Source organism: Silurus aristotelis (assembly GCF_946808225.1).
Source record: "Silurus aristotelis genome assembly, chromosome: 21".
Taxonomy (NCBI): domain Eukaryota; kingdom Metazoa; phylum Chordata; class Actinopteri; order Siluriformes; family Siluridae; genus Silurus; species Silurus aristotelis.
Genome location: NC_139594.1, coordinates 3424072 through 3451571, shown reverse-complemented (window position 1 = coordinate 3451571; position 27500 = coordinate 3424072). Strand labels below are relative to the sequence as shown.

Sequence of the window (27500 nt, the reverse complement as noted above, 5' to 3'; positions counted from 1 at the left end):
ATATGCCATTCTGTTCTTCCTATTCCTATTATTACACTTCATTTTCACTCTTTCCCTTCCATCTCCTTAATATGCATCTCTCTTCTTTCTGCACAAGACATCCAATACCTTCTCTCATCTCTCCACAATGCTTTCAAGACCTCATTTTTTTCATCATTTTCACTGTGAATGACTGTGAAACATCTGCCCACATTCTGAGTGCCATAGTCATAACAATTTTGGGCGAAAACACACTTGATGTCTCAGTTGTTAGCAAGTGGGATCATTTTGCTTTCAAAATTCTGGTCTTTTTTCTGGTCTCCTCTAGAATTATAACCAGTCTGACTTCAAGGTGGTAAACTTCATGCGGCTGTTAATGAGAATGTTCATTCCATTGTCTGTCAGGATAGTAATTGATCTCTGAGCAACTTCTGACCAAGATTCAGATGTACACCAGTTGGAGAAATGCTAATATAAATTCACATTTTCTCCAAGCACTGAGGACCCTTATCTCCTCCTTATGCTCCTGGTTGGATAATCTGATTCTTTGAAGGACATCTTCTTATGAATGGCCACTCATCACAAAGTCAGACTAAATTGCTATGGAATCCCTGGAGATGCACCCCCAAGTCAACATTTTCTTGAAGGTTTGTCCTTCCATTTTTTTTTTATGTTTAGGTCTGGCAATTTATTCCTGGCATGTTTTTCTCTGCATTCCATCCGATTCCTTTCTACTGAAACAGAATGCAATTGGATTGCTTGTTTTTGACCCTCTGTGGTTCTATCACTGGCTCTTAGTAGTTGCTCACATCAGATTTTAAACCCTGCAAAGACCTACAAAGAATATAACGGCTTAATGTGTCACATTGAAGCACATTGAGATTATTGCATCACATATCCCACTTTGCTAGAATCGGGCACTATATACCACCCTAGGCGAGGTGGCAGCGCTGTGGTTAGGGGCAGAGGTGGAAAGTAACGAATTCCATTTATTTACGTTACTGTAATTGAGTATTGATTTTTTTTGTGTACTTCTACTTTTTAAAGCAATTTTTTAAATTTATAATTTTAAGTATTTCTTCTCTAAAGTATTGCACTTCACTACACTTGAAATGACGCCCATTTCTGAGTAAGTAAATAAATAAATAAAAATAATGCAACAGGTAAAAAAAAAATAATATCATGCCCCGGAAATCTACTGCTCTGATTGTTTGATGGAGAACAAACTTGCAAAACACACAAGAAAGAAAGATGCAGAGCAGTTATGCAGACGCAGATGAAAGCGAAACGTCGTTGAGGCAAAAGTTGGGCGCTAACTGTTCGAATTCTGAATCTGCATTTGCGATTTCACAAGTGCACAAAACACATAAACTTAAGTCATGAACTGTAGTTTTTTTCTTATTTTATTTTTTTTTTTATTTGTAAAGGAAAAACAACTAGTTTGAAGATTTAGATCATCTTTTGAACTACACTAAAACCCCCCACCCCTCCCCCCACTGGTAAAAAACTCTGTAACTTCTACTCTAAATACACTTTAAAATTCGTTTACTTGAGTAAATTTTTAAACCAGTAACTTTACTTATAGTTAAGTCAAATTTCATTGAAGTAACTTTTACTTGAGTAGAATATTTTATTACTCTTTCCGCCTCGGATTAAGGGTCTGGGTTACTGATCAGAAGGTCAGGCTTTCAAGCTCCAGTATTAATAGTGGCAACTTGGCATTGGTAAGATTTGAACCCATGAGCTCGCCAATGCCCAAAGCCCTCAGCAACCCAGAGCGTCAACTCATGTGCCCCACCACTGCCTTCCCCCAATCCCCTCAAATCCAAATTTGTTGACTCCCTGCTCTGGATTATTTTCCTATCAAGCATGCCTCAACTTAACCCACCATTTCTCAAAGGTCTGCAAAGCTTTTCCTGGAAGCCTGAACAGCTAAATCAAGGTCTAAGGTTAAAGAAAATGAAGATCTACGGTTCTCCTCCACTGAACCCTTTAACACTGTAACAAGCACTGGTTCTGGACCTGAAAAAAACTGTTTTCTTATTTACTTCTTTACTAACTCCACTCTAACAGAGTTTCAGCGAGTGCAGAACAGCCATGCCCTTAACCAAATGACATGAAGATTGATTACAGGAACTCTCAGAAGGAGCTTTAGCTTCCTGATTCTTCTGCTTTGTAGCAGATAACCAGGACTTTCATGAAAGGCTTCTAGATGAGAGATGTTGAATAATCGGGTGATGATGGATGACGCTTTCGCTACAGAAAAGTCCTCAGTAATGAATAAAGAGATTTATCACTTCTACACTATCAACATAAACTAAGACCTGTATAGCTGATTCGTGACTTATTATAATATATTGATTTAATTGTTTAAGAATTATTGTTTAAAAGGCTGAATCATGAATACAGAGATTGTGGAATTAAGATAAACGTTAGTCAAGTTTAATGAAAGGCCAAAGTATGGAAAAAAAGAAGGATCCGCTCACGATTCAAAACGTACAGCTCACATGCAAAACAAGTTCATCATGCAGTGAGATAATGATTCAGAACCAGTAGCAGGTTGTGCATTTCACACCGAGGCCTTCACTGGTGCCCTACCTGAATCATCCACCTCTTAATCTTTATTATGACACCACGTCTATAAAAACTATCAATATTATAGAGAAACGCAGTAAAACCGAGCGCTGCATCACAGACAGGAATCTCATACGGCGAGAATGAATGTCATCACTAAAGCAAGAAACCAAATGATCACAATTCAACACGTCTCCTCCTGTGCTTACTGCACAATCTCTTCTTCACTGTGAGTCATTGTGAAATGAAAAAACAGCTATTAAATCGAATATATTTGAGCGTGTGCAGTTTGCTACAGATGCGTGTTGCGAGCTCTGACTAGTGCGATCCAATCAAAAGACGTGAAAATGCAGACGTTATTGTGCGGCTGGAATTGTGGTCTCATTGGACCTTCATTGGAAAGCTTTTGATAGGGTAGAGTGGGAGTATTCATTAACTGGGTGAAATCTTTTTTTAATTTTTACATCACCACAATCCAGTATTTAAACATTTGCATTCAAACTATTTTTCGTTGGAACATGGGACATGTCAAAGCTGCCCTTTATCTCCATTCCTATTTGCCATTGGACATTGGGTTACTGGCCATTTCTTTGCGATACTACGCTTTATTAAGGGGTGTCATTAGGAATGGACATCGATGATCACTGAATGCAGACGATTTATTGCTCTATGTATCTGGTCTCTCCTGTATCTGGTCTGCCTGGTGTCTTGTCCATTCTTGCTACATTCGGGTCCTCTTTTCTTAAACAACTAGCCCTTCTACATTACTCCCTTTGGATTAAGGTTCCTTGGTATTAATGTGACACGTACAGTCTCAGGTCTTTTTTCTGCAAACTTTACCCCACTCATGACCAAAACGATGTCTGATCTTCAGAGAGGGAATAGTCTGCCTTTGTCTCTGATTTGAAAGATTACTGCTATTTAGAATGCCTCACTTTTTCTTTTTGTTTCTAACAATTCCCGTATTCCTACCTAAGCACTTGTTTGACTCATTAGACAAAGTGATTAATTTTTTTCATTTGAGCAGGAGGGATCTCATAGAAAAGGCCAGCAGTGGTCTGGCGCTACCACATTTTCACTTTTATTACTGGGCAGCACACATTTATAAGATTATGGTACTGGGTTAAATCACCTCATTTAGCATGGTGTTAGTTAGCATCCCATTCATGTTCTCCCTCGTCTTCAATATCTGCTCTTATATATTCTTCCCTTCCAATCAAAATGTCTTTGTATGTTAAAATTCCTGTTGTGTTTAACACTTAATTAAAATTTGCTATCAATTTAGGAAACCTTTCAAATTTATAACAACTTCTCCTTAAGGTCCACTATGTAACAATCATCTTTTTTCCTTCCTCATGTCTGGAAATTGTGGTATAATCACTGTTTTCTTGATTGCTATCTTTGGACTTCTAAATGAGGCATCACGGTTAAAGGAAGTTATTAGTTCCACATCATTGTTGGCCAGACGTCATCTTCTTCTACAGTGGACGTCCCACCTTCTTACTCACAACCTCTAAAAGACACAGGATTTTTCCTTTAACTTAAGAAAATTTAATTTACTCTAAAAGGTAACACTAAGTTTTTTTTTTCCGAAATGGCAACCATTTCTTTCATATTTCAGGCGAGTTGTTTCGTTTTTTCTTTATTTCTTTTGCTGTATAACTTGACAGTGTGTGTAGGTGTTATATTTGTCAATATACTTTGTTCCTTTCGCATGTAAAACTGTAAAACATTTGGAATTCTGTAGTGACCATTATGTGATTGATATAACATGTTACTAATAAAAATCCAAAAAAAGAAAAAAAGAAACAGGAAGCTACAGGAGACCTACAGCGCTGATTCTAGAGGCCTTAAGGCAGATGCCTTGGACCCCGGCAACACATGATCGGACGGCTGAAATCTGATCGAATAAAAAATTGATCGAATATACAGGCACTCCATGCAGCAGCGCACCTGAGAGAAACTCTATGGAATGAAGACAAATAGATAATAAATAATATTGTGAACAATTCTGCCCTTAAGTCTTTATCAATGAACACATGAAAACCTCGACATTGATGGAACTGTATTGAATGGATAATTTAATAAGCGTCACCCAGATGAGGATCGGTTCCCTTTTGACTCTGGTTTCTTTCAAGGTTTCTTCCCCATACCATCTCAGGAAGTTTTCCTCACCACGGTCGCCAATGATTTGCTCATTGAGGATAAACTTATAGAAAGTATTTAATGATTTGCTGATCTTGAAATGTATAATCTATTTAAACAATGGAATAATGTCTATTAGTAATAGAACCGTACAAATAACATTGAATTCAATTGAGTATTTCAGTCCAGTCCACACCCTGTGTATTGATTCAGTCAGAAATCCAACATCGCATGCTCGTCCAATGTTATAAATATCACTGAATAAATGATGAAACTCAATAAATTGTAAATGATTTCTGCAATACATTTCTGGAATGTTATTCTTGCCCTGTAGCGTCGACATTTTTCACTCAACCCAAAACCACGATTTTTCAGCTCGGCGGTGAGTAAAAGAATAAAATGAAATATTAAATCCTTGTGGGTCCTGAAGTTTTAATAACACTGAAATAAATGACATCATTCATTCATTCAAACACAACATCGTTTAGATACTAGAGATGATGAACAGAAAGGCAGAATGAGGGAAAGATTGGGACCAGGATTCTGTAGGTAAACACTTTATGGAGCTTTAATCTCTAAAAGTCAGAAACTCATCATCCTCCTGTTTGAATGCTTCACGTCGATATTTATTGTACGCAGTAATATTGATCGTTACGAGATCGGTGTCCTCACAGTGAAGCCACGGGACGCGTTGCACAACGATAGAGTCATAAACTGCTTGTGTTTCAAATTGTTCTTTGGTTCACTTTATAAAGGAATAAAATATCAGAGAAATATTTTCTAACAGTGCAGCAACAAATCACAGGTTTATATCAATGTGCTGCTTCGAATACAGTATTTTCTTCCTACTAATGACTTACACAGAGTGAATAAACTCGGGTCTGTTTGTCATACGTGGATTAATCAATTAGCTGCATTTTACTGTGGATGATTTGACTTTATCCAGGATTGTTTGCTGTTCGAACCTCATTCTGGAGTTGTGCTACAGCAGCATAGTTTAAACATTGTCACATTGGGACATTGTCATGCTGGAACAGGTTTGGGTTTCCTATTTAAAGTGAAGGGGAAATTTTAAATGCATCCAAAGACATCGAATACAATTGTGTACCTCTAACCGTTTGGCTGAAAAAGTGTCTTAATATAGTGTAAAAGAAGAGAGATGTTTATGTGTAGTTCACCATCTTGCCACAAGGTGAAAACCCTCCAAAACACATCCCATCCCATTTTAAGCTCCGCAAGATCAAAATATTTTGTATCGACCAAACTCTAAAATGATTCTACTTTTTCAATTTTACGTCAGCAAGACTTTTCTGTGATTTATCAGACATGATCCAAATTTTCAGAGATGGAGGTAGAAATGGGTTTGCTGCCACAGTAAAGTGTTTTGGAGAGCCAAGGCAGGCTGGATGCGGGTCTGTAATTTTGTTATCACTTCAGATTAAATTCTCAGAACGATTTTCTCGAAGAAATGTACATAAGTGCTTTGGGTACAGGGAGTGATGTTAGAGTAGGACCGGATGATTACCAGTCAGCGCTGCAGTTACAGGGTCTGTGATTTTTGTTTTCAGTTTTTTACAGGTTTTACCAAAAAAATACCCAGACATGTTTATGCTGAACGCTCTGAGATCATCTGGTATCAGACATCAGTCATGGGGTTCGATCCGGCATTTTGCAAAACATTAAAACAATTTAATGTTAAACAGCTGTTTCATAATGTAGATATAATTATAGATTTTCATGCCACACTTATATAATGTTAATATATTGGGCAATTATGTGCAATAATTTCAGTGCAATAATAATAATATTAATAATAACAATAATAATAATAACAATAATAATAATAATAATAATAATCCCAAGTTCCAGTGCATCAAGTTCTGATTCTAAATCTTTCAATTCTTTCAACATTGTTTACATTTACATTTGTGGCATTCACCAGACGCCCTCATCCAGAGCGACGTACAAAAGTGCTCTAGTCGAACATTTTCCCAGAAGAGTGGAGGATATTAGAACAGCAAGTACAAAACTAAATGTAGAACAGGATTACTTTGTTTTACCAAAGTAACACATCACAAATGTTATGGTCAGGTGTCAAGTCAAGTCAAGTTTATTTCTATAGCGCTTTTCACAACAGACATTGTCTCGAAGCATCTTTACAGGATTAACCAGTGAAGGTGAACGGTGTGTATTTATCCCTGATGAGCAGCCGTGGCGACTGTGGTGAAGGAAAAACTCTCTTAGATGTAATGAGGAAGAAACCTTGAGAGGAACCAGACTCAAAAGGGGAACCCATCCTCATTTGGGTGACATCAAGAGTTTGATTATAGTCTTTAATCAATACTGAACACTGGAGAGTGAGAACTAACATGAGTACTGGAGTGTAAGATTATGAGTGATGTTCTTTCTACAGTCTTCTACAGTCATTTGAGGTTATGGAACCAGAAGCTACTGAGCAACTCATGAAATAGCTCAACATTTGAGATCATCACAGATCCAACACCAGATTCTCCATGCCAGAGTTGCCAGATTGCCAGATTCTCCATCTCCAGCACACTTAAAGAGGTCCAATATCAAAACTCTACATGAAGTGGGATCCAAATGGCGCTGGTACATCTCTAGATAGTCTAGATAATCTTCATGAGGTGGGACGTGACAGGGGCTGGAGCAACCTCAGGATGCCTCGGGATGGGTAAAGAGAGAGAAGCAGTGGTGTCCACAAACATTTAGTCGTACTATATAAAGGATCCGTTGTGTAGCCACAACCATCAGACCGTACGGCGTAATAATAATAGAAATAATGATATTTACTCTTTTATTAGTCGCACCATGAAAAAGAAGCACTGATAATTTGACATTTTATCCATAACGGAGTAAAATAAAAGATCGTGTCATTTCCTGGCATGTTTTTTTTTATTTTTATTTTTTTATGAAAACGAGTGAATCGTGACTCATTTGGTCTTTTTTCTGCCTGTTGTTGTTGTTACATTTGGGATTTGTTTTTGGTTATCTTTCTGGGTGGCTTTCTTTTATTTCTGTGGAAAAAGCAGAGCCTCAGGGTGCAGCAGTTTATTTAGAGGCGCGCACACACACACACACACACACACACACACACACACACACACACACACACACACACACACACACACACTGTGCCTGAGATCAGAGCCAGAGAATAACAGGACCTCCCTCTGTACATCCTGTTATCTTTGGCCTCTCCAGTCTGCCTAATTGAGACTGACAGAGCTGTTCTTTTTCTATTAGAGCCAACGAGTAACATGCATTTATCATTTAGCTCTAATTCATGAGCGTATTATCCGCCGCAGCGACCAACACAACACAAAACACCATTAACTGCATACACAAAAACAACCCAAACACTGACACACAAACAATCTGTTTTCCCCCACAAAAGTTTTCCATTCGCTACTCTCAAGGATAAAGATATATACAATTTCAGGTAAAAAAACAACATAAAAACAGCACCCACACCAAAAAATTGACTCCGTCTCCAGTAAATTGTGTGTGATGAAGAAAGACAAGCCGTGAAAACGTGACTGATTTACAGAGACTCTGACTACAGGAGAAGGTTCTGTCATAATGGGAGGGTTTGGAGGATCAAACACACTTTCAATTATGTTTTCTGCCTGAGCCAGGAAGAAACACACACACACACACACACACACACACACACACACACACACACACACACACACACACACACACACACACACACACACACACACACACACTTTAAATTGCGATCATGTTACTGCTCTGTTTCCCTCTGTGATAATCTGAATATATCTTTTTTTTTATGTACTTTGTCATTTTAATCCAATCAAATCCAATCCAATTCTATCCTATCCCATCTTGTTCTATACGTTTATAAAACCGATTCTAATCTAATCTACCCTATACAATCCAATCCTTTTACAATAAGTATTCTAATCTATGCTACCTAATCCAATTTTATTATGTCTCATTTTATCCAATCCAATCCCTTTGTAACCTATTCTAATGTATCCAATCTATTCCAATTTTATGCATTCCTATCCAATCCAATCCAACCCAATCTAAATCCTATCTCATCCATTTCCATTTAATCCAATCCAATTCAACACTATCTAATCCTATACTGTTCTATACTATATTATCCGATCCTATCTTCTATCCAATACAATCCAATCCAATCTAATTTAATCCAATCCCATATTATCCTATCCAGTCCAATCCTAAACTCTTGCACAAAGGGAATTCAGAAGCAATTCAAATCTATTAATCTATAAAAACGAAGTAGAATCCGTCTGTATTGATTCTGAAATGAGAGATTAATAATAATTTCAGAAGATTAAAAAAGACACTAACAAAGAACACAAACAAACACACACACTTTCCTCTAATCTATTTTACGTTTCCTGTTCTATCCAGTACATTCTAGTCCAGTACAAACCAGTCCGATCTAATTCAGTTCAGTCCATACCGATCAGATCCAGTCTATTCCACTCCAATGCAATTCAATCCAGTACAAACCAGTCCAATCAAAATTCAATCCAGTCCAGTCAAGTATAGTCCAATCCAGTCTAGACCAGTTTAGTTCAAACCAATCCAATCTATTCCAGTCCAAAAAATCCAATCCAGTCCAATTCAAACCAATCCATTCCAGTCCAGTTTAACCTAATCCATTATAATCAAGTCCAGTCCAATCCAGTGCAAACTAATTCAATCAAATCCAGTCTAGTCTATTCTAGTCCAGTCCAGCAGTCCTGACTGAACCCAAGGCCTCCTCAGCTCTGCTACATCCTGTAGTACCTGAATTTACTAACACCCTTGTGGCTGAATGAATCTCACACAAAATCTAATGGAACATCTTCCCAGAAGAGTGAAGCTTATTATAACAGCAAATTATGACTCAGTGTTGAATGAGATGTCAAAAAGCACATGCAAAACCTCTGTTCAAGTGTCCACAAACTTTTCTTTTTTACATAATGTATTTCAAATCCCATTCTAAAGTATACTGTAGAACCATCATTTTCCAGCTTGTTAGAAAGCTTCGAGTGCAGGATCAGCCATGATATAGCGCCCCCAATGCAGCAGAGAGGATTAAACACCCTGCACAAGGGCCCAACACTGGCAGCTTGGCAATGTTGGAGCTTAAACCTATGACCTTCTGATCAGAGGTTCTAAGGAGGTGGTTAAGTCATTGGTCTTTGGATCTGAAGGTGGTGGGTTCAGATCCCAGCTATACCAAGTTGCCATTCTTGTGCCTCTAAACAACCACTGTCACACTCTGGCTGTTTATAAGGCAGCACATTCCTTTAGGACGCTGATTAAGCTAACTGCCAATCAGAATCCAGTATTCTGAGCTGAGTTCAGGAATAATCATAAAATCTGACACATAAGAAGTTCTGCCTCAATGCGTCCCGGCAAGGATTTAATTTAAAAAAGTTCTGATTTGTATTTAATGGCGGTTTTACCTCCATTTTTCTGTCTATACAGCTGATCTATGTTTTTTTTTGTGTACCGGGATTCCCCTTCGGAAACCTTTGCCTGGAGCGACAGGCATGCCGCCGTGACTCGTCCTCCTCAGCAATGCTGCTGAAATTAATTCCCAGTCCCATGACTTTCATTTTCGCTTCAGTCCATAACATCAATCTACCCAACAGGGACTGGCTGCTTCTTATCCTCTCTCTGTGCCTGTGTTTCGAGTCTCACTGCACTGGTGAGCCACTGCGAGGACGATGATGATTAAACCCTCAGATACGAGGCGAGAGATTGTACACTGAGAGCCAGCGTTCAGCTTTTAGATGTTCACAGTAAGAAATCAGAGAAAGCTCCTCATTTTACCTTCATTTCACTTCTAATTCAACTCTGTGATTATCGTGGCCTTGGATTCACTGGTGAGGTTACAGAAAGTAAAACCTGATCAGCTTTACACAATTAATCTATCAAACACGGAAAAGTGGAATGAAAGAAGGAAGGGGGAAAGGAAAGGGAAGGAAATATGCAGGAAAAGGAAAACATTGAAATTATATAAAAATGAAGGGAAGAGAATGAAAGGAAAAAAAATAAAAAGAACTTAGAAAGAATAATAAGAACAGTTTTAAGGGAATAACATTAAGGAAAGAAACAAGAAGAAATAAAAATATAAAGGAAATAAATAGAAAAAAAGAAAGGTGAATGAAAATAAAAAAAGAAAAAGCACACAAAAAAGGAAAACATGAAGAAGAAATAAAAAAAAAAGGAATGAAAGGACTGGAACAAGAAGGAAAGAAATAAAAAGGTAAAGAAAAAGAAAGAAGGAGAAAACAATGGGAAGAAAGACTAGAAATGGAAGGAAAAAGAAAAAAGAGATAAAAAAAATTTATAAGGAGAAGAAATTCAAAGAAAATAAAGGTAATTAAATGAAAGAAACAAGAAAAAAAGAAAATCTATGAAGAGAAACAGAAAAAGGAAATAAAAAAAGAAAGGAAAATGGCAATAAAAAAGAAAACATAGAAAAAGAACAAACAAGGAAAAAGGAGGAAATAAAAAGAAAAAGGGGAAGAAATGAAAAAAAGGAGTAGAAAGAAAGAAAGAAAGAAAGAAAGAAAGTAAGAAAGAAAGAAACAAACAAACAAAATGTAAATAAAAAAGAAATGAAAAAAAGGAAAAAGGGGAAAATGAAAACCAAAAAAGGAGAAGGAGAATTAATAAAAAGAAAACAAAGGGACTAAAATGAAAATGGAGAATTATGGGGTTTTGTTATATTAAAGGTTTTTGTTTGTATAATTTTGAAGAAAATAATTAATTTAATCCATTTTGGAGTAAAGCTGTAAGTAGAACTGCAACACCTGATCAATAAAATACTGATATTTGTTGACGTTATCGACTAGTTGGGCTGCTGAAGTTATTATAACTGAAACTGCTGACGTTGCAGTTTAGCGTGACGGTAAGATACACAGCCGCTTGTGAAATGACGGCGAGTTCGGGGTCAAAGGCAGCAGGAAAAACTGTGTGTCACGGATGAAGGATCAGCACGATCAGCAAAACGTGTCGAATCCTCATCATGTGTGAATGGTGTAGTTTAATAAAGTGCTATTGTGTTTGTAACTCGAGGAAAATCGCACTGGATCTGACTCCGAGCGTCAAGTGGCTCAATCAGTTCGCTCGCGACATCGTGATGATTCGATTAAAACAGTGCCACAAACACTAAATCTACTAAACTCAACTAAAAGCTGCAAATAACAGCAGCAGTAAACGATCACATCTTTACTCACTGTTGTGCTTTTCAGCAACTGATTGTGCTTTTGATGCAAATTTGTTCATTTTTTTTTTAATATGAAGTCTGTTTGCTCGCTGCGTTTCTCCTTCCGTTCTCTTTTTTCATATCCGTCCACTACAACAGCAACTCATCTGTTTTTATACGTGATTTACTGCGGCTACGCTCAAATGCCGTTTTCACTGTTTGTATTGTTTGTTATTTTACATTTATCCACAAATCATTTAATTATGAAATGTAATTATATTCCAGATGCTTATATCTTAATCATAATCATAATAATAATAATAATAATAATAATAATAATAATAATACCTTTTATTTTATTTAAACCCTCAAGGACACTGTACAGTAGAGTCAAATCATAAAATCAAACAACAACAAAAAGCTATCTAATTTTTCAAATTAATCCGAAAAAGCGAATCTGAACAAATGAGTTTTGAGGTATGATTTAAAAGTGTTCAGAAAGTCACAATTTTGTCTTGATTGTGGAAGAGAATTCCAGAGATGAGAAGCAGCTAAATGCCCTAAACCACATAGTGACTAAACAGGAAGAAGGTACAGTGATGGAAACAGATGAGGAAGATCTGAAATTGCACTTTGGGGTGTATGGGGTGTAGGTGATAAAGAACAGGGAGATCTGCTCGATATAGGAGGTTTCAGTAATTATATGGGCAGTTGGGTTCTGGTCCAGATGAAGATTATGAAGGAGTTCGTGAGGAAACCCAAACAAAAGAGAGTTACAATAGTCAATGCGTGAGGTAACTAGAGGTTGTACATGAACAGATGTGGAATTGGATTGAAGCCGGTTGTGATTTGTGTCTGATGGTGTGAGATGGGGTGAAATTGTTTTTTCTGGTAATCACTTGAATCTTCTGACCACACACTCATCCATAAACATAAACATAAACATAAAAATAAACACACACACACACACACACACACACACACACACACACACACACACACACACACACACACACACACACACACACACACATACATCACCTGCTGTGGTCTTTAATAGGAGACCAGACTCTGACCTGCAAATTTGACGTGGAACTTGTTCTCAGGTTTGAGGATCTGGACGTATAGAGGACAGTTGGGGGCAAAATCTTTCACTGCCCAAGCTCTGAGGATAGTCTGATGATCCTGCGAGAGAGAGAGAGAGAGAGAGAGAGAGAGAGAGAGAGAGAGAGAGAGAGAGAAAGAGAGAGGGAGAGAGAGAGAGAGAGAGAGAGAGTGGAAAAGAGAGAAAGAATAAATAGAGGACGATAGATAGAAAGACAATATTGCATGTAAAATAATTCATACCTATATGGTAACCGATAAAAAAGATTAGAAAGAGACGGAGGGATGGAGAGATGGAGAAAACATAACAAACACCGAGAGAAAAAGGAAAAGATAGAGTAAAACAGAGACAGACAGCGATAAAGAGAGAGACGGTGATGAAGAATACATAGGGAGGAAGAGACAAATACAAATAGAGAGGCAGATACAGACAGAGACAAAAAAATGGAAAGAAAAGCATGAGGAAAGACAGAGTAAGACAATGAGAGACAAAGAGGAAGAGGCAGGAAGACAGAGAAATATGAAACAGGACAGACAGTGAAACATAGAGACAAATAGTTAGATGTGGAGAAAGACAGAGACAAACAAGAAGTCACAAAGAAAAACAGAGAGATACAATGAGACATTGGGACAGACAGAGACAGAAAGTGAGATATAAAAAAAAGACAGAGACTGACAGTGAGACGTGGAGAAAGAAAGAGACAGACAGTGAGATGTGGAAAAAGACAGAGACAGACAGAGACACAATGGGACACAAAGAAAGACAGATACAGACAGTGAGATATAAAGAAAGACTCAGACAGAAGAGACATGGACAAAGAGGGGGAACGAGGGAGAATCAGTAGGAACGTACAGCAGCAAGGCGATCCACTTCAAACCGGTTACTCAGGATAAAACAGGCCTCGGCATCATCCATTCTGCAGCCAATCAGAACACAGGGATGAGACAGAACCAGGAAGTGCAGGGCATCAGATACACACACACACACACACACACACACTCCATAATGAAGAAAACAGAGAGGTAATGAGAGAGAGAGAGAGAGAGAGAGAGAGAGAGAGAGAGAGAGAGAGAGAGAGAGAGAGAGAGAGAGAGAGAGAGAGAAAGAAAAAGAGACAGAAAGAGAGACAGAATGATTCACAGAGAGAAAGTGAGACAGTAGAAGAGACAGACACAAATAGACAGACAGAGATAGTAAGAGAGAGAAAGGCAGAAGAACAGATAGATAGATAGATAAATAGATAGATAGATAGATAGATAGATAGATAGATAGATAGATAGATAGATAGATAGATAGAGAGAGAGAGAGAGAGAGAGAGAGAGAGAGAGAGAGAGAGAGAGAGATAAAGAGAGACAAAGAGACAAAGAGACAAACAGAGCGGCAGGAAAATAAAAAGTGAAAGATACAAGAAAACAGAGATTGATGAACAGAAAAAGAGAGAAAGGCAGGTAGAGAGATGAGTGAGAGATGGAGAGAGAGAGAGAGAGAGAGAGAGAGAGAGAGAGAGAGAGAGAGAGAGAGAGAGAGAGAGAGAAATGAATCTTCTTTCAGAATTAATATAAACTGTAATGGAGATAAAGTGAACAGTGAACAACAGTCAATAGCAGCTCTGTTAATAATGATGGGAAATCAGCAGCCACTGGCGCAACGCTAACGCAAACAGCTAACTGCTATCTTATAGCATCGTCTGTTTACTGCTTATCACTCTTAGCCATGTTAGCCTTCACTAATTATTTTCATAATAATCAAAGTGCTGCTGCAGGTCTGATCAGGAGGTCTCACAGCCATGCCCAGGATCCTTGTGAAGCTCCTGCACTGTTAATCCAATCCTGATGGAATTCCACGATTCTCAGAATGGAAATATTTTTCTTTCTCTCCTTCAGAAAAAAAAACACAAGTTATGTGCATGTCACCAATCTTCAGGTGCGAATTGGTGTGGACCTGGTGGAGTAAACACTGACTCACGAGTAGAACTCAGGAGCTGTTACGTGACCAGGACAGATGAAAACCTTCACAGATAAATTCTTTGGGAATATCTATAGACAGGTGAGGAATTAAAGAAACAAACTCAACGTCCGGGTCCTTTTACAGTTTCTCTGCTGCATCTATATTGAGGTTTTATTTATCATCAAATATCACATTCATACATAAACATTGGGTTTCCTGGATGCCATGACATCCATAATAGCAGGAAAGGTCTGTGATATCTGCCCTCTTTCACATACAGGAGATGTTTTGGAGAGTGTTAATTTGATTGAAATGGGAGCACAAGTTCCCTCCTAGACACTAGACGTTGTAATATCATAAGATGCAACAATTTCCAACTCTTTTGACTGAGATCTTCCAGAAATTCTAGGGGATAATCAACTAAAAATTGTAAAAGTCCATAAACATGCCCGTCACGAAACTGACAATGATTTATAGTGACTGCTGACGGATGGATATAATTTGCAAAAAAAAAAAAAAAAAAAAAACTCACTCCTATTCACAATTGAGTAGGAACCTGAAAGCTCTTACTTAGCCCTCATCAGGTCCTGGTCTTTAAGTGCAGAGCCCTGCAGGTAGATGACCCTCTGAGCCCAGAGTGGGATGTGTAGAACCCGCCGAACCTGGACGTCGATCTCCGTCGGACACAGGATCACCACGTAGTAGTCCTGCATACCAGCCGGAGATAGAGGTAAAGGAGAAAAAAGTCAAACCTGAAAATCGTCATTAACGTAACGACCAACCAAATTTCATTAACATTTTCAGTAAATGGCCATGTTTATATTAAACATCATCTACAGTGTGAAGCATGGTGGTGGAAGCATCATACTGAGCTTTACCTTATGATTGCTTTTTCTTAGAGATTCCTCATTCCTCATGTAACACATACATCAATCAATCAATCAATCAATCAATCTATCTATCTATCTATCTATCTATCTATCTATCTATCTATCTATCTATCTATCTATCTATCTATCTATCTATCTATCTATCTATCTATCTATTTATCTTATAGTGTGGCATACAAAAGCTTATGAAATTGTGTATGAACGCCTTTTGAACCTGTTAGAAATGCCTTATGAACATATTAGGGGCATGATATGAATGCCTTATAAACATCTTATGAATGCTTTATAAACATGTTATAAATGCCTTATGAGCATGTAATGAATGTGTTGCGTGTTTTATGAACATGTTACGAACACCTCACAAACGTTTTATAAACACTTTATGAATGTGATTTGAACGTGTTATGCACCTGCTATGAACACTTTCCGAATGCCTAATAAACGTGTTATGCATGCCTTATGAATGTATATGTCTATTCTCAGGTGACAAACACATTTCCTCCATAGCAAGTGGGACACAAACGTCTGTCTGCCACATGACCTTAACCATCGCATCACGCTCTATTGGAGGAAAACCATCTCGCAACAATAATTGGAATTCAGGCTGCATTGCTATGACAACAATCCGCTCCATTCCCGCTGTTCATTTGCACTTCAGAGGATGTATCTCTCTCTCTCATACACACACACACACACACACACACACACACACACACACACACACACACACACACACACACACACGTTACACGAAGCTCCATGAGGTGTTGCAGCAATCAAAATACAAACACAGATGCAGCACGTGTTCCCACAACAAGGTTTATTTATAGAAATCTATTTGCCCTGAGTGCTGTAATAGAGACGTGTGTGTGTGTGTGTGTGTGTGTGTGTGTGTGTGTGTGTGTGTGTGTGTGTGCTTTCTTGCTGACTGTAATGTGTTGAGACTGAAACAGATTCCCTGATTTACATAATGCTGCTGTAATCCTCATGCCAGAGGCTGCCAGGAGCTCCAGCTGGGGATTACACCTCTCAGATCCCTAATGAGACTTTTAGATACGCATGTAAAACACACACACACACACACACACACACACACACACACACACACACACACACACACACACACACAATTTTGTGTGTCTGTCTGTCTGCCTGCCTACCATTATGTAATTCCATCCATCCATCCATCCATCCATCCATCCATCCATCCATCCATCCATCCATCCATCCATCCATTTATCCATCTATCTATCCATCCATCCATCTGAAAATGCTACATTAATAATGGGGAAACTGATGCTGTATCTGTATAATGTTGTGGATTGTGCTGCTGCCATGTGATTGGTTGACTGGAAAACTGTATAAATGAGATCATTAAAGTGGCCAGTGAGGGAAAGTAGTGAACAATATAATTATAAACACATAAGAACACAAGCATGGTGCTGATCTTACTCACACGAGATGTGTTTACAAACGCACCTGCAGTCTGGGGTGCGCGAAGAACTCGTTGAGGAAATCCATGAGGAGGTCTATCTTCAAACAGCTGACACAGAGCACAACGTGTTTCTCGGTCTGTGCTCTGTAGCGGCTGTAGTTTCCACCAGACTTCTGTCTCTCCATCCACAAGAAAGCCAGCTGCTCAAACTGGGGACCAAATGGAGTCAAAGGTCAAACAGATTGTTGATTATTCCATCCATCCATCCATCTTCTCCCGCTTATCCGATGCCGGGTCGCGGGGGCAGCAGTCTAAGCAAAGATGCCCAGACTTCCCTCTCCCTAGACACTTCTTCCAGCTCTTCCGGGGGGACACCAAGGCGTTCCCAGGCCAGCCGGGAGACATAGTCTCTCCAGCGTGTCCTAGGTCTTCCCCGGGGTCTCCTCCCAGTGGGCGTTTGTCATTATTGACAAACCCTAAACCTATTTTCTACATTTTGAGTTTATATTCCATAAACCTAATAATCTCCACTTTGGAACATTGAATTACATTCAATTGAATTGAATGGAATTGAATTGAAACTTTAAAAGATTTAGGAACTTATGAGGAACACACTTACTCTATACCCTCTTTATCTCTGTAAATCTGCTTTAAAACATCTGCTTTGTAAAAAAAAAAAAAAAAGAAAAAAAAAAAGAAAAAGAAAAACGCTTTACAAATAAAACTAAACTGATCTAAGTTGTTGAAACACTTCCCTGTATTTCCATATATCATATGATGTTTAACAAATACCCAGGCAGAGGGACCGAGCTGGGAAGGATGTGCTGCAAGTTAGAGCAATAAAGGATGGAGATGGAAATGTGTTGACTAATGAGAAGAGTGTGAGAAGGTTGGATGGTGTGAAGATGGTAAAGCAGGAAGTGAATAGGATTAGTAAGGAGGAAGTGAAAGCAGCTATTAAGAGGATGAAGAGTGGAAAGTCGGTAGAACCAGATGACATGGAGATATTTATCAGAGATGCAGTGGAGTTTTTAACCAGATTGTCTAACAGGATTTTGGAAGGTGAGAAGATGCCTGAGGAATGGAGAAGGAGTGTGCTGGTACTGATCTTTAAGAATAAGGGAGAAGTGCAGACCTGCAGTAACTACAGGGGAATAAAGTTGATCAGTTACACCATGAGTTTATAAGAAAGAGTAGTGGAAGCCAGGCTGAGAGAAGAGCTGACCATCTGTGAGCAACAGAATGGCGTCATGCCGAGGAAGAGCACCACAGATGCATTATTTGCTTTGAGGATGTTGATGGAGAAGTATAGAGAATGTCAGAAGGAGTTGCATTGTGTGTTTCTGGATTTAAAAAAATCTAAAATTGTAATTTTAGGCCTTAAATTCTCTGTTTAAGGTGTTAATTTCCAACAGATCTTCAATGTCCATGTAACGCTCCCTCTAATGCACAAGGAATTGCTCCTGCAGGACTTTTGTTTGTAAGTTTCCATGTTGCTGAAGGTTTTTCCTTGATGAGTCCAAATATATTTCACTGTATTACGACTAAAATTAGACCACCATGCAACAGCCAATCAGCTTTCTGTTATTGGGGTGAATCTCTCTCGGATTGTACCAATGACGTAAAACGGATTTTTATTTTTCAGCTCTGGGGAAGTGCAAGTTTATCGATACTTGGCTTGAAATTAAATCTTTATTAAGCTCAATTGCTAACAATGTGTTTGTGTGTGTGTGTTTGCGTGTTTGTGATGTGATATAGGTCTTAAATTTTATAATATGTTTAATCAGTCTTCAAAAGGTCTTAAAAGTCTTAAATTTGACTTAGCAGAAACCCTGACAACCAAATGGGGCCCACATACTCCTACACTACGCCTGGACTATGCAGGGGGCTCTGGTGATGAGCAAATAGTGATTTATTTGCCATCGTGGAAACAGAATTAATTTGGTTTCTCTGCCTGGGTAACAGAAAACTATAAAAAAAAATAATTAAAAAAAGCGATTGAGATCACAGAATCAAATCTGTCGCTTTTCGTCGCAGTGAGATGCTTCTAGAACTTAATAAGAACACAGCAATTACTTACAAAATTTCAAAAGGTTTTTGTGAGAAAAGATTGCATATGTACTGTATATCTATAACGGCAAACGTTTGTGGACACCTGAGCATAAGATTGGGATGTGAGGAGCCCTGGGGGTGCAGTCAGCGTTCCAATTCATCCGACAGGTGTTCAATAGGGTTGGAGCTCTATAGCAGATCTTCCACTCAAACCCGTGGTTTGTGTGGAATAAAGGAAAAATGTTCTGCTGGCACATCTGGAGACGTCCTGTAAAATTGTGTGCATCCAAGTTTGTGGTAACAGTTTGGGGAAGAACTAGATATGGCTGGAAAAGTCAGGTGTCTCGAAACTTTTGCCTATATAGTGTATAATTATTAGTGAATAAAGTGTAATCCTGAGTTAAAGAACTAGTCCCCTGCGTATGTTTGACTCCCGTAACAGTAAAACTCACTTGAAAATAGATGTAAGCCTCCTTTATAAGGAAAGAGTAGTTACACACACACTTTGAGAAAACACTTACTCCACACACACATTTAGCAGAACCGTGGGGTTACGCTTGTGCTTTTCATTTATCACTCTTTCAAATCCATAGTAGTGAGGAAGGGCATTTCAAAAATGTATAGAAATAAAAACATATTAGACGTTCAATTATAGCGATGGAAATGTTTTCCGGGATGAAAAAAACACTCAGAGAGTGAAAATTTGTCTCGGTTGCACTACACAAATCCTACATATTAGGCAAAATCAGTTACTGTTGGAAATAATGTGCCGTCATTTTCAAGTCAAGTCAAGAGGCTTTTAGTGTCATTTCTACTATACACAATGGTACACAGTACACAGTAAAAACGAGATAATGTTCCTCCAGAACCCTGGTGCTTCAACAAAACAACATAGAGCTACAACACATAACATAAAGCTACATTAAGTGCAACCTAGTGCAAACTTTGCAAACGAAAAACAGTACAGACAGACAGTACAGACAGACAGACAACAGTACAGACAAACAGTACAGACAGATAGACAAACAGTACAGACAGACAGACAGACAACAGTACAAACAGACAGACAACAGTACAGGCAGACAGACAAACAGTACAGACAGACAGACAAACAGTACAGACAGACATACAAACAGTACAGACAGACAGACAAACAGTACAGACAAACATACAAACAGTACAGACAGACAGTACAGACAGACAAACAACAGTACAAACAGACAGACAACAGTACAAACAGACAGACAACAGTACAGACAGACAGACAAACAGTACAGACAAACAGTACAGACAAGCAGTACAGACAGATAGACAAACAGTACAGACAGACTGTACAGACAGACAGACAAACAGTACAGACAGACATACAAACAGTACAGACAGACAGACAAACAGTACAGACAAACATACAAACAGTACAGACAGTACAGACAGACAGACAAACAGTACAGACAGACAGTACAGACAGACAAACAACAGTACAGACAAGACAGACAAACAGTACAGACAAACAGACAGACAAACAGTACAGACAAGACAGACAAACAGTACAGACAAACAGTACAGATAAGCAGTACAGACAGATAGACAAACAGTACAGACAGACTGTACAGACAGACAGACAGACAAACAGTACAGACAAGACAGACAAACAGTACAGACAAACAGTACAGACAAGCAGTACAGACAGATAGACAAACAGTACAGACAGACTGTACAGACAGACAGACAGACAACAGTACAAACAGACAGACAAGCAGCACAGACAGACAGACAAACAGTACAGACAAACAGTACAGACAAGCAGTACAGACAGATAGACAAACAGTACAGACAGACAGACAGACAGACAACAGTACAAACAGACAGACAAACAGTACAGACAGACAGACAAACAGTACAGACAAACAGTACAGACAAGCAGTACAGACAGATAGACAAACAGTACAGACAGACAGACAGACAAACAGACAACAGTACAAACAGACAGACAAACAGTACAGACAGACAGACAAACAGTACAGACAGACAGACAAACAGTACAGACAGACAGTACAGACAGACAGACAAACAGTACAGACGGACAGACAAACAGTACAAACAGACAGACAAACAGTACAGACAGACAGACAGTACAGACAGACAGACAAACAGTACAAACAGACAGACAACACAAGACACCAAAAAACACATAATCACAGATAGCACTGACCAGTAAACCTACTGTATACTCTGAAAATACAGTACTGTGCAACTAGAACTATAAAAACTATAACTGAGAGTAAATATAAACAAACACAATGCAGTGTAGAAAAGAGAAGTAGCAGCAGTCAAGAGGTGCAAAAAACAGCATGTAAACAGTGTAATAAGGTTAAGTATAAATAATGATAAATAAATGATGGTGGAATGGATTGAGATGAGTAATGAATGTGTTAAGTTCAGGTTGTACAGTTTGGTAACACAGTTTGGTCGTACATTTTGTACATTTTTGTCAGAAAACACGTTCTAGGTGGATGTTGCCTGTCTGGGAATTTTAAATCAGATGCACTTTTGAACAGATTGCAGCACTGCACTCTGACCATTCGATGCACTCACAATGTCATTTTGGATAATAATGATATTGATAATAATTGGCAATATTAAATGCATAAATGAATCATTTCATTTAAATTCAAAACCATCATCACATTAAACAAAATATTCTTTCCACAGCGAGATCATTAGCACTGACTTGTGCATCTCAATAACTGAACTAATTCACGTCTCGATGCATAGCCAACGATCCGATACATCAAAGATACATATAAAACAGCTACCCGATGTGATACGATTCACCCGATTATGATTACATTTCAATTCGATTCAAAACTTTGCGATTCAATGTATTACAATGCAATGGCAAAAAATATGATGTTCTGAAATTCAATATGTTCAGAGAGTTCAATTTTATTTCTTTGGTTCAGACAGACAGCAAATCAGCAAAGTGCCTTCTGACTTCTAACGCATGGCTCTTTCACAAACGCCTTTGTAGTGTAAAAAACAAACAAAAAGAAGGAATAAAACCAGACGTTCTTTTCCTGGAAGACGCAGCTCTGCCTCTGCCATGTAAATCTGTATTCTATGTGACTCTCAGGACACGCGTCCGTACATGCAGATTTGCCTTACCTCAAGCTCTCTTTGCATAATTAGCATCCCAAGTATCATTTTTTCCCCTCCATATACCCCTCCTCCACCACCGCCTTCTCTCCTGCCTTTCTTACTCAGACACAATTGCCTCAGCGTGATTCATGTTGTTTGATTTGTTTACCACTTGCACTAGTGCTAAACTAGCACTTATTTTTCTATACAGACTTTTATCGGCGCCTACGATTGAATATGCGTCATCATTGTACCGCCAACATGCATCTCGTACCTACGTTTTATTAGATCCATGTCGCACAGTGTGGTTTGTAACAATATTATAGGATTGCTTAAATTCACACAGGGTGCAGAAAGCATTAAATTAAGCTCAAAGCTGATGAGTGTTTGGTCAGCTTATTCTTTAAACTGTGGCCAAGACACACATACATAACAGTTGTACAAGATCGTGGCTCCTTGAACACAATCCTCAGCAAATATCTGCTCAAGAAGGACAATCTGGCAACCTTGTCAATGCAAACAACACGAAAGCTACTTGCAGAATTATATAAAGACATAAATAAAATCATGTAACGAGTAATGAGTAAGTGAATTAAGTATGGACCTCAGAAATTCTGCTGCTTTGTCGTGTTCAGCAGAGTCTGAAAGTGCAGACAAAATCAGTGTATCCTTGAACTGCAGCCATGTTCTTATTAAAAATAAATAAAAATAACTATTAGCTAATAGATAGTACAATAACTGAATCAAAAAGCCAACATCCCGAACACACAACAATTTCACAGGGTCTTTTCAGCATCTTGTGGCTTCATGTACACAGCAAACATCTGCTCAACAAGAACAATCTGGCAACCTTGTCAATGCAAACCACACAAAAACTACTTGCAGAATTATAACAAGACATAAATAAAATCTGGTTGGACGTGTGTGTAAGCTGACTCTGAATATGAGAAACTTTCTTAGTGTCATTCGAATTGTGATGTTTGAAAATTGTTGAATGTTATGTGACATTAATTTAATTTAATTTAATTTAATTTAATTTAATTTAATTTAATTTAATTTAATTTAATTTAATTTAATTTAATTTAATTTAATTGAATTTAAAAATATGTGCAACTCCAAGCTTGGCAATAAAGCTCTTTCTGATTCTGATTCTAAATTGAATATGGACCTCAGAAATTCAAATACAACACAACCAGACATGACCTGTGAGAGGACTGAGTCTGTCTGGAAGGAGACGGAGAGTCTGATTAGTGACATCACCTTATCAAAGTGCAGACAAAATCAAAATGGACAGGATGACCCCAAAACGACCTTGCGCAAATTCGCCAAATTAGAAGGGGACGAGGAAAGCAAAGGGCTCAGGAAGTAACACGGCAGCGTCTGAGGAGACGACAGCTAGAGAACCTTTCAATATTTTTTAGTCTGCATTCCACTTAAAGTGTATAGTGCTGAGAAATGAGAGACACTGAAAAAAGAGCAAGCGAATATCGGATACGAGTTTTCCTGCAGCCTTTGCTAATCCATCTTCGCAGGTGGGGGGGGTGTTTTAATGTTATTGCTCGCTTTATGATCGAATAACGTGAAATACTTCTCTCACGGCGGGTCATAAAAAATTTGAAGGGAAAAAAAATGGCATTTGGGATGCCACAGATTTAGATGAGGCTTTAGTCCTTTAGGGGCTTATACTTGCTACATGTACATAACAGCACAGTGAAATTCTTTCCTCACATTTTCTTTGAACCAGTATCAGAACGCAGGGTCAGCCATGATACAGCACCCCCTGGAGCACACAGGGTTAAGGGCCTTGTTTAAGGGCCCAAAAGTGGCAGCTTGGTGATAATGGGGCTTGAAGATTTATTATCAAGGAAAGTCAAATTTCAACCTTTAATCCTCAAGTCTTTTCTCTGGAACCCAACATCGGAAAAGGAATCCATCAACTCCAAAGGACCAGGCTTCCTTCCCCCCTCTTAGATTATGACTATATATCAAAAAGTTCTTCGCCTCCTGCTTGCTAATCGATATGAAAATTTGCTGCGATTTTTATTGACATTATGTCATCCATGTTATGGATTAGTCCTGCTTTATAAATGACGCTATACAGTAGCCTGGATTCATTATCGTGCATTAAATCTCCACAAAATCCATATTCCCTGACTGCAGGAAGAGAGTTTTATTACTCATCTTTATTTAGGCATGCTCTATAGGTTTTCTCCAAGCCCCATGTCTTTCCAGATTAATAGTGATGCCTTATATATTCGTCCAGTATATATTAAAGGCTGTAGATGGACATCTTTTATTGCCAGGCTGGATATCAACGAGTAGACCAGGCTTGAAGAGTGCAATCGTAGAGTGCGTTAAGGGATTCTAATCTAACAGGATAGAAGATCTAATCTAACAGGTCCAGCAAGAACATGGCTCGGTGTTACAACTCCCAGAACTCAGGTCAGTAATGTGGAGCGGGGTGGTATGAGGGACGTAGTGTAATCCATATGCAGTCCAAATACAATACAGTAGGAGGAAATCGTGGACTGCGGTACTGACCGGGTCCATAAGAGGGCGCCAAAATGAGTTGCCGTCATTATATTACAATCAGAATCAGAAAGAGCTTTATTGGCACGTATGTTTGCACTTAAAGGAAATTGTTTTGGTGACAGAAGCTTCCAGTTGCACAAGGAAATAAAAAAGGATAAAAGTATAAAGTGGTATTGCACAATGTTCCGAGTGTTTAAGTGTTTATGAGTTAGATTGCCTGGGGGAAGAAACTTTACCTGTGCCTGGCTGTCTCTGCTTGGTGCTCAGATAGCAAAAGTTCAAAAAGCATATAGCTTAGATGTGAGGGATCCAGGGTGATTTTCTGAGCACTTTTTTCACTCTGGACGTGTACAGTTCCTGTGGTGTGGGCAGGGGAGCATCCATAATCCTTTCAGTCGTTTGAACCGTCCTCTGTAGTCTTCTGATATCCGATTGTGTAGCTGAGCCCAAACAAGACAGGTATTGAAGTACACAGGACACACTCCATGATGGCTGAGTAGACCTGAAAAGACCTGACGCACATCATCTTTACTGATATGAAGTACAACCTTCCAAAGTTCTTTCACACCACTCCACTGCTGGGTTCGCTCCTTTGGCTTCTGGTAGCTGTATGCATCAGATTCAAAACACTGATGCTTGCCTACAAAAATAAAAATGGACCAGCACCTTCTTACCTCTGAGACCTCATCACTCCTCGCACTGAATGAACTTCCCTAGATGTCCAAACATCTTCAAACTCCAAACAAAAGTTCCACCCAGTGAACCAGTGTTGCTCTGGATGAGGGCACCCACGAAACGATGTGAATGTAAATGCATTGCAAGATATCACAACAATCTGGATATTATTTGTTGAAATCATTTGTAATTATTAAGCCTCAGAGAGAGACACCAGCCTCAGGAAAAGACACCGGCCTCAGAGAGAGACACCAGCCTCAGGGAGAGACACCGGCCTCAGAGAGAGACACCAGACTCAGAGAGAGAGACATCGGCCTCAGGGAGAGATACCGGCCCCAGGGAGAGACACTAAACAGAGACGAGCGAAAGGGTCACCAGAGAAAGACGTGCCGGTCCGCGAGTGCACTCAGGCGGGCGCTAGAGAGTGTAAGCGTGCCGGTCCGCGAGTAAAACAGGCGGATGCCGGAGGAAGGCGAGTCGATCCGCGAGTGTGTGGGTGAACCCCGGCGTGGGTACTGGAAAGATAATCCAGTGAAAACAGAAGAAAAATAAAAGCTCAGCTTGGAGATCTATTGCCAATTTGTTATATGTTCTCACATACAAGAACTCATACACACATACACACACTTCTTTTCCTCCGATATGAGGGTCCACCGTCTTTTGAGTAATTGTGAGGTCCATACACACACACACACTCAGAGAGAACTACAGCTGATTTACAAACACTTGCACAACTCCAAACACACACACACACACACACACACACACACACACACACACACACACACACACACACACACACACACATGTGAACACAGAGATTCACATGTTGTGTAAATTATAGGGACTTGTACAACTCTCTCAACATACTGCACACTCTCTCTCTCTCTCTCTCTCTCTCTCTCTCTCTCTCTCTCTCTCTCTCTCTCTCTCTCTCTCTCCAGCCTATGATTAGATGTCTGTATTAAATGAACAGCAGGGTTTCAATAACAATAGCTTATTTTATCAGAACAAATTAGAGCAGGAATATTGTGGAAATTGTGTAACATTAAATCTTATGCAATTACTATTATTACGGGTTTAGATGAGCGAGTGTGTCACGCTCAAACTATTACAGTTCGAAAGGGAACCGGTGCACGTTTGACTCATTGTTCATGGCCAAGAAACATTAAAATGTCCAGAAGAGAAAAAGAAAAGACCATGGCTGGTGGAAATCTTTCTCTCAGTCTGTCAATAATCAGTCTATCCAACAACCAATAAAATTGTATCGTCCAGGAGTACGCTCGCGCTGTTCCACGCCGTTCTGATCAATACCCCTGGTGTTGTGATGAAGCGAAGTCCCTCTGACGAGCCCAGAAATGGATTCTCCTCCTATATGTATCGGGACGCCTAAAAATAAAATTGATATGTTCTTTGCATCCCATTCAACATTGTGTCATTATTTGCTGTTATTATAAGCTCCACTCTTCTGGGAAGATGTTCCACCAGATTTTGTGTAAGATTAATTTAGCTACAAGGGTATTAGTAAGGTCAAGTACTGATCTAGGTAAGGAGGCCTGGGGTGCAGTCAGCATGAAAAATTCATCCCAAAGGGTCAGAGTTCTATAGCGAGAGATCTTCCACTCCAACCCACGTAAAGCAGATCTTCATGGAGCTGGAGCTTTGTGCACAGGGTTATTGTCATGCTGGAAAAGATTTTGCTCTCCCAGTTCAAGTGAAGGGAAAATTTAATGCTACAGCATCCGAAGATGTCCAATTAAATTATGTGCCTCCAACTTTGTGGTAACAGTTTGGGGAAGA

At 39.0% G+C, this 27500-nt stretch overlaps 1 protein-coding gene across 4 annotated transcripts in view; it reads right to left on the bottom strand.

Moving 5' to 3' along the window:
* Positions 1-27500, bottom strand: part of kcnt2b (potassium sodium-activated channel subfamily T member 2b) — a 126212-nt gene that overhangs the window by 45865 nt on the left and 52847 nt on the right. For all 4 annotated transcript variants that reach the window (XM_083524347.1, XM_083524345.1, XM_083524348.1 and 1 more), the window contains 4 exons: positions 17348-17512; positions 15549-15685; positions 13884-13947; positions 13003-13111 (listed from right to left, as the gene is read on the bottom strand). In XM_083524347.1, the coding sequence (XP_083380473.1) occupies positions 13003-13111; positions 13884-13947; positions 15549-15685; positions 17348-17512 (475 nt within the window). The remainder of the gene's footprint in view (positions 1-13002; positions 13112-13883; positions 13948-15548; positions 15686-17347; positions 17513-27500) is intronic.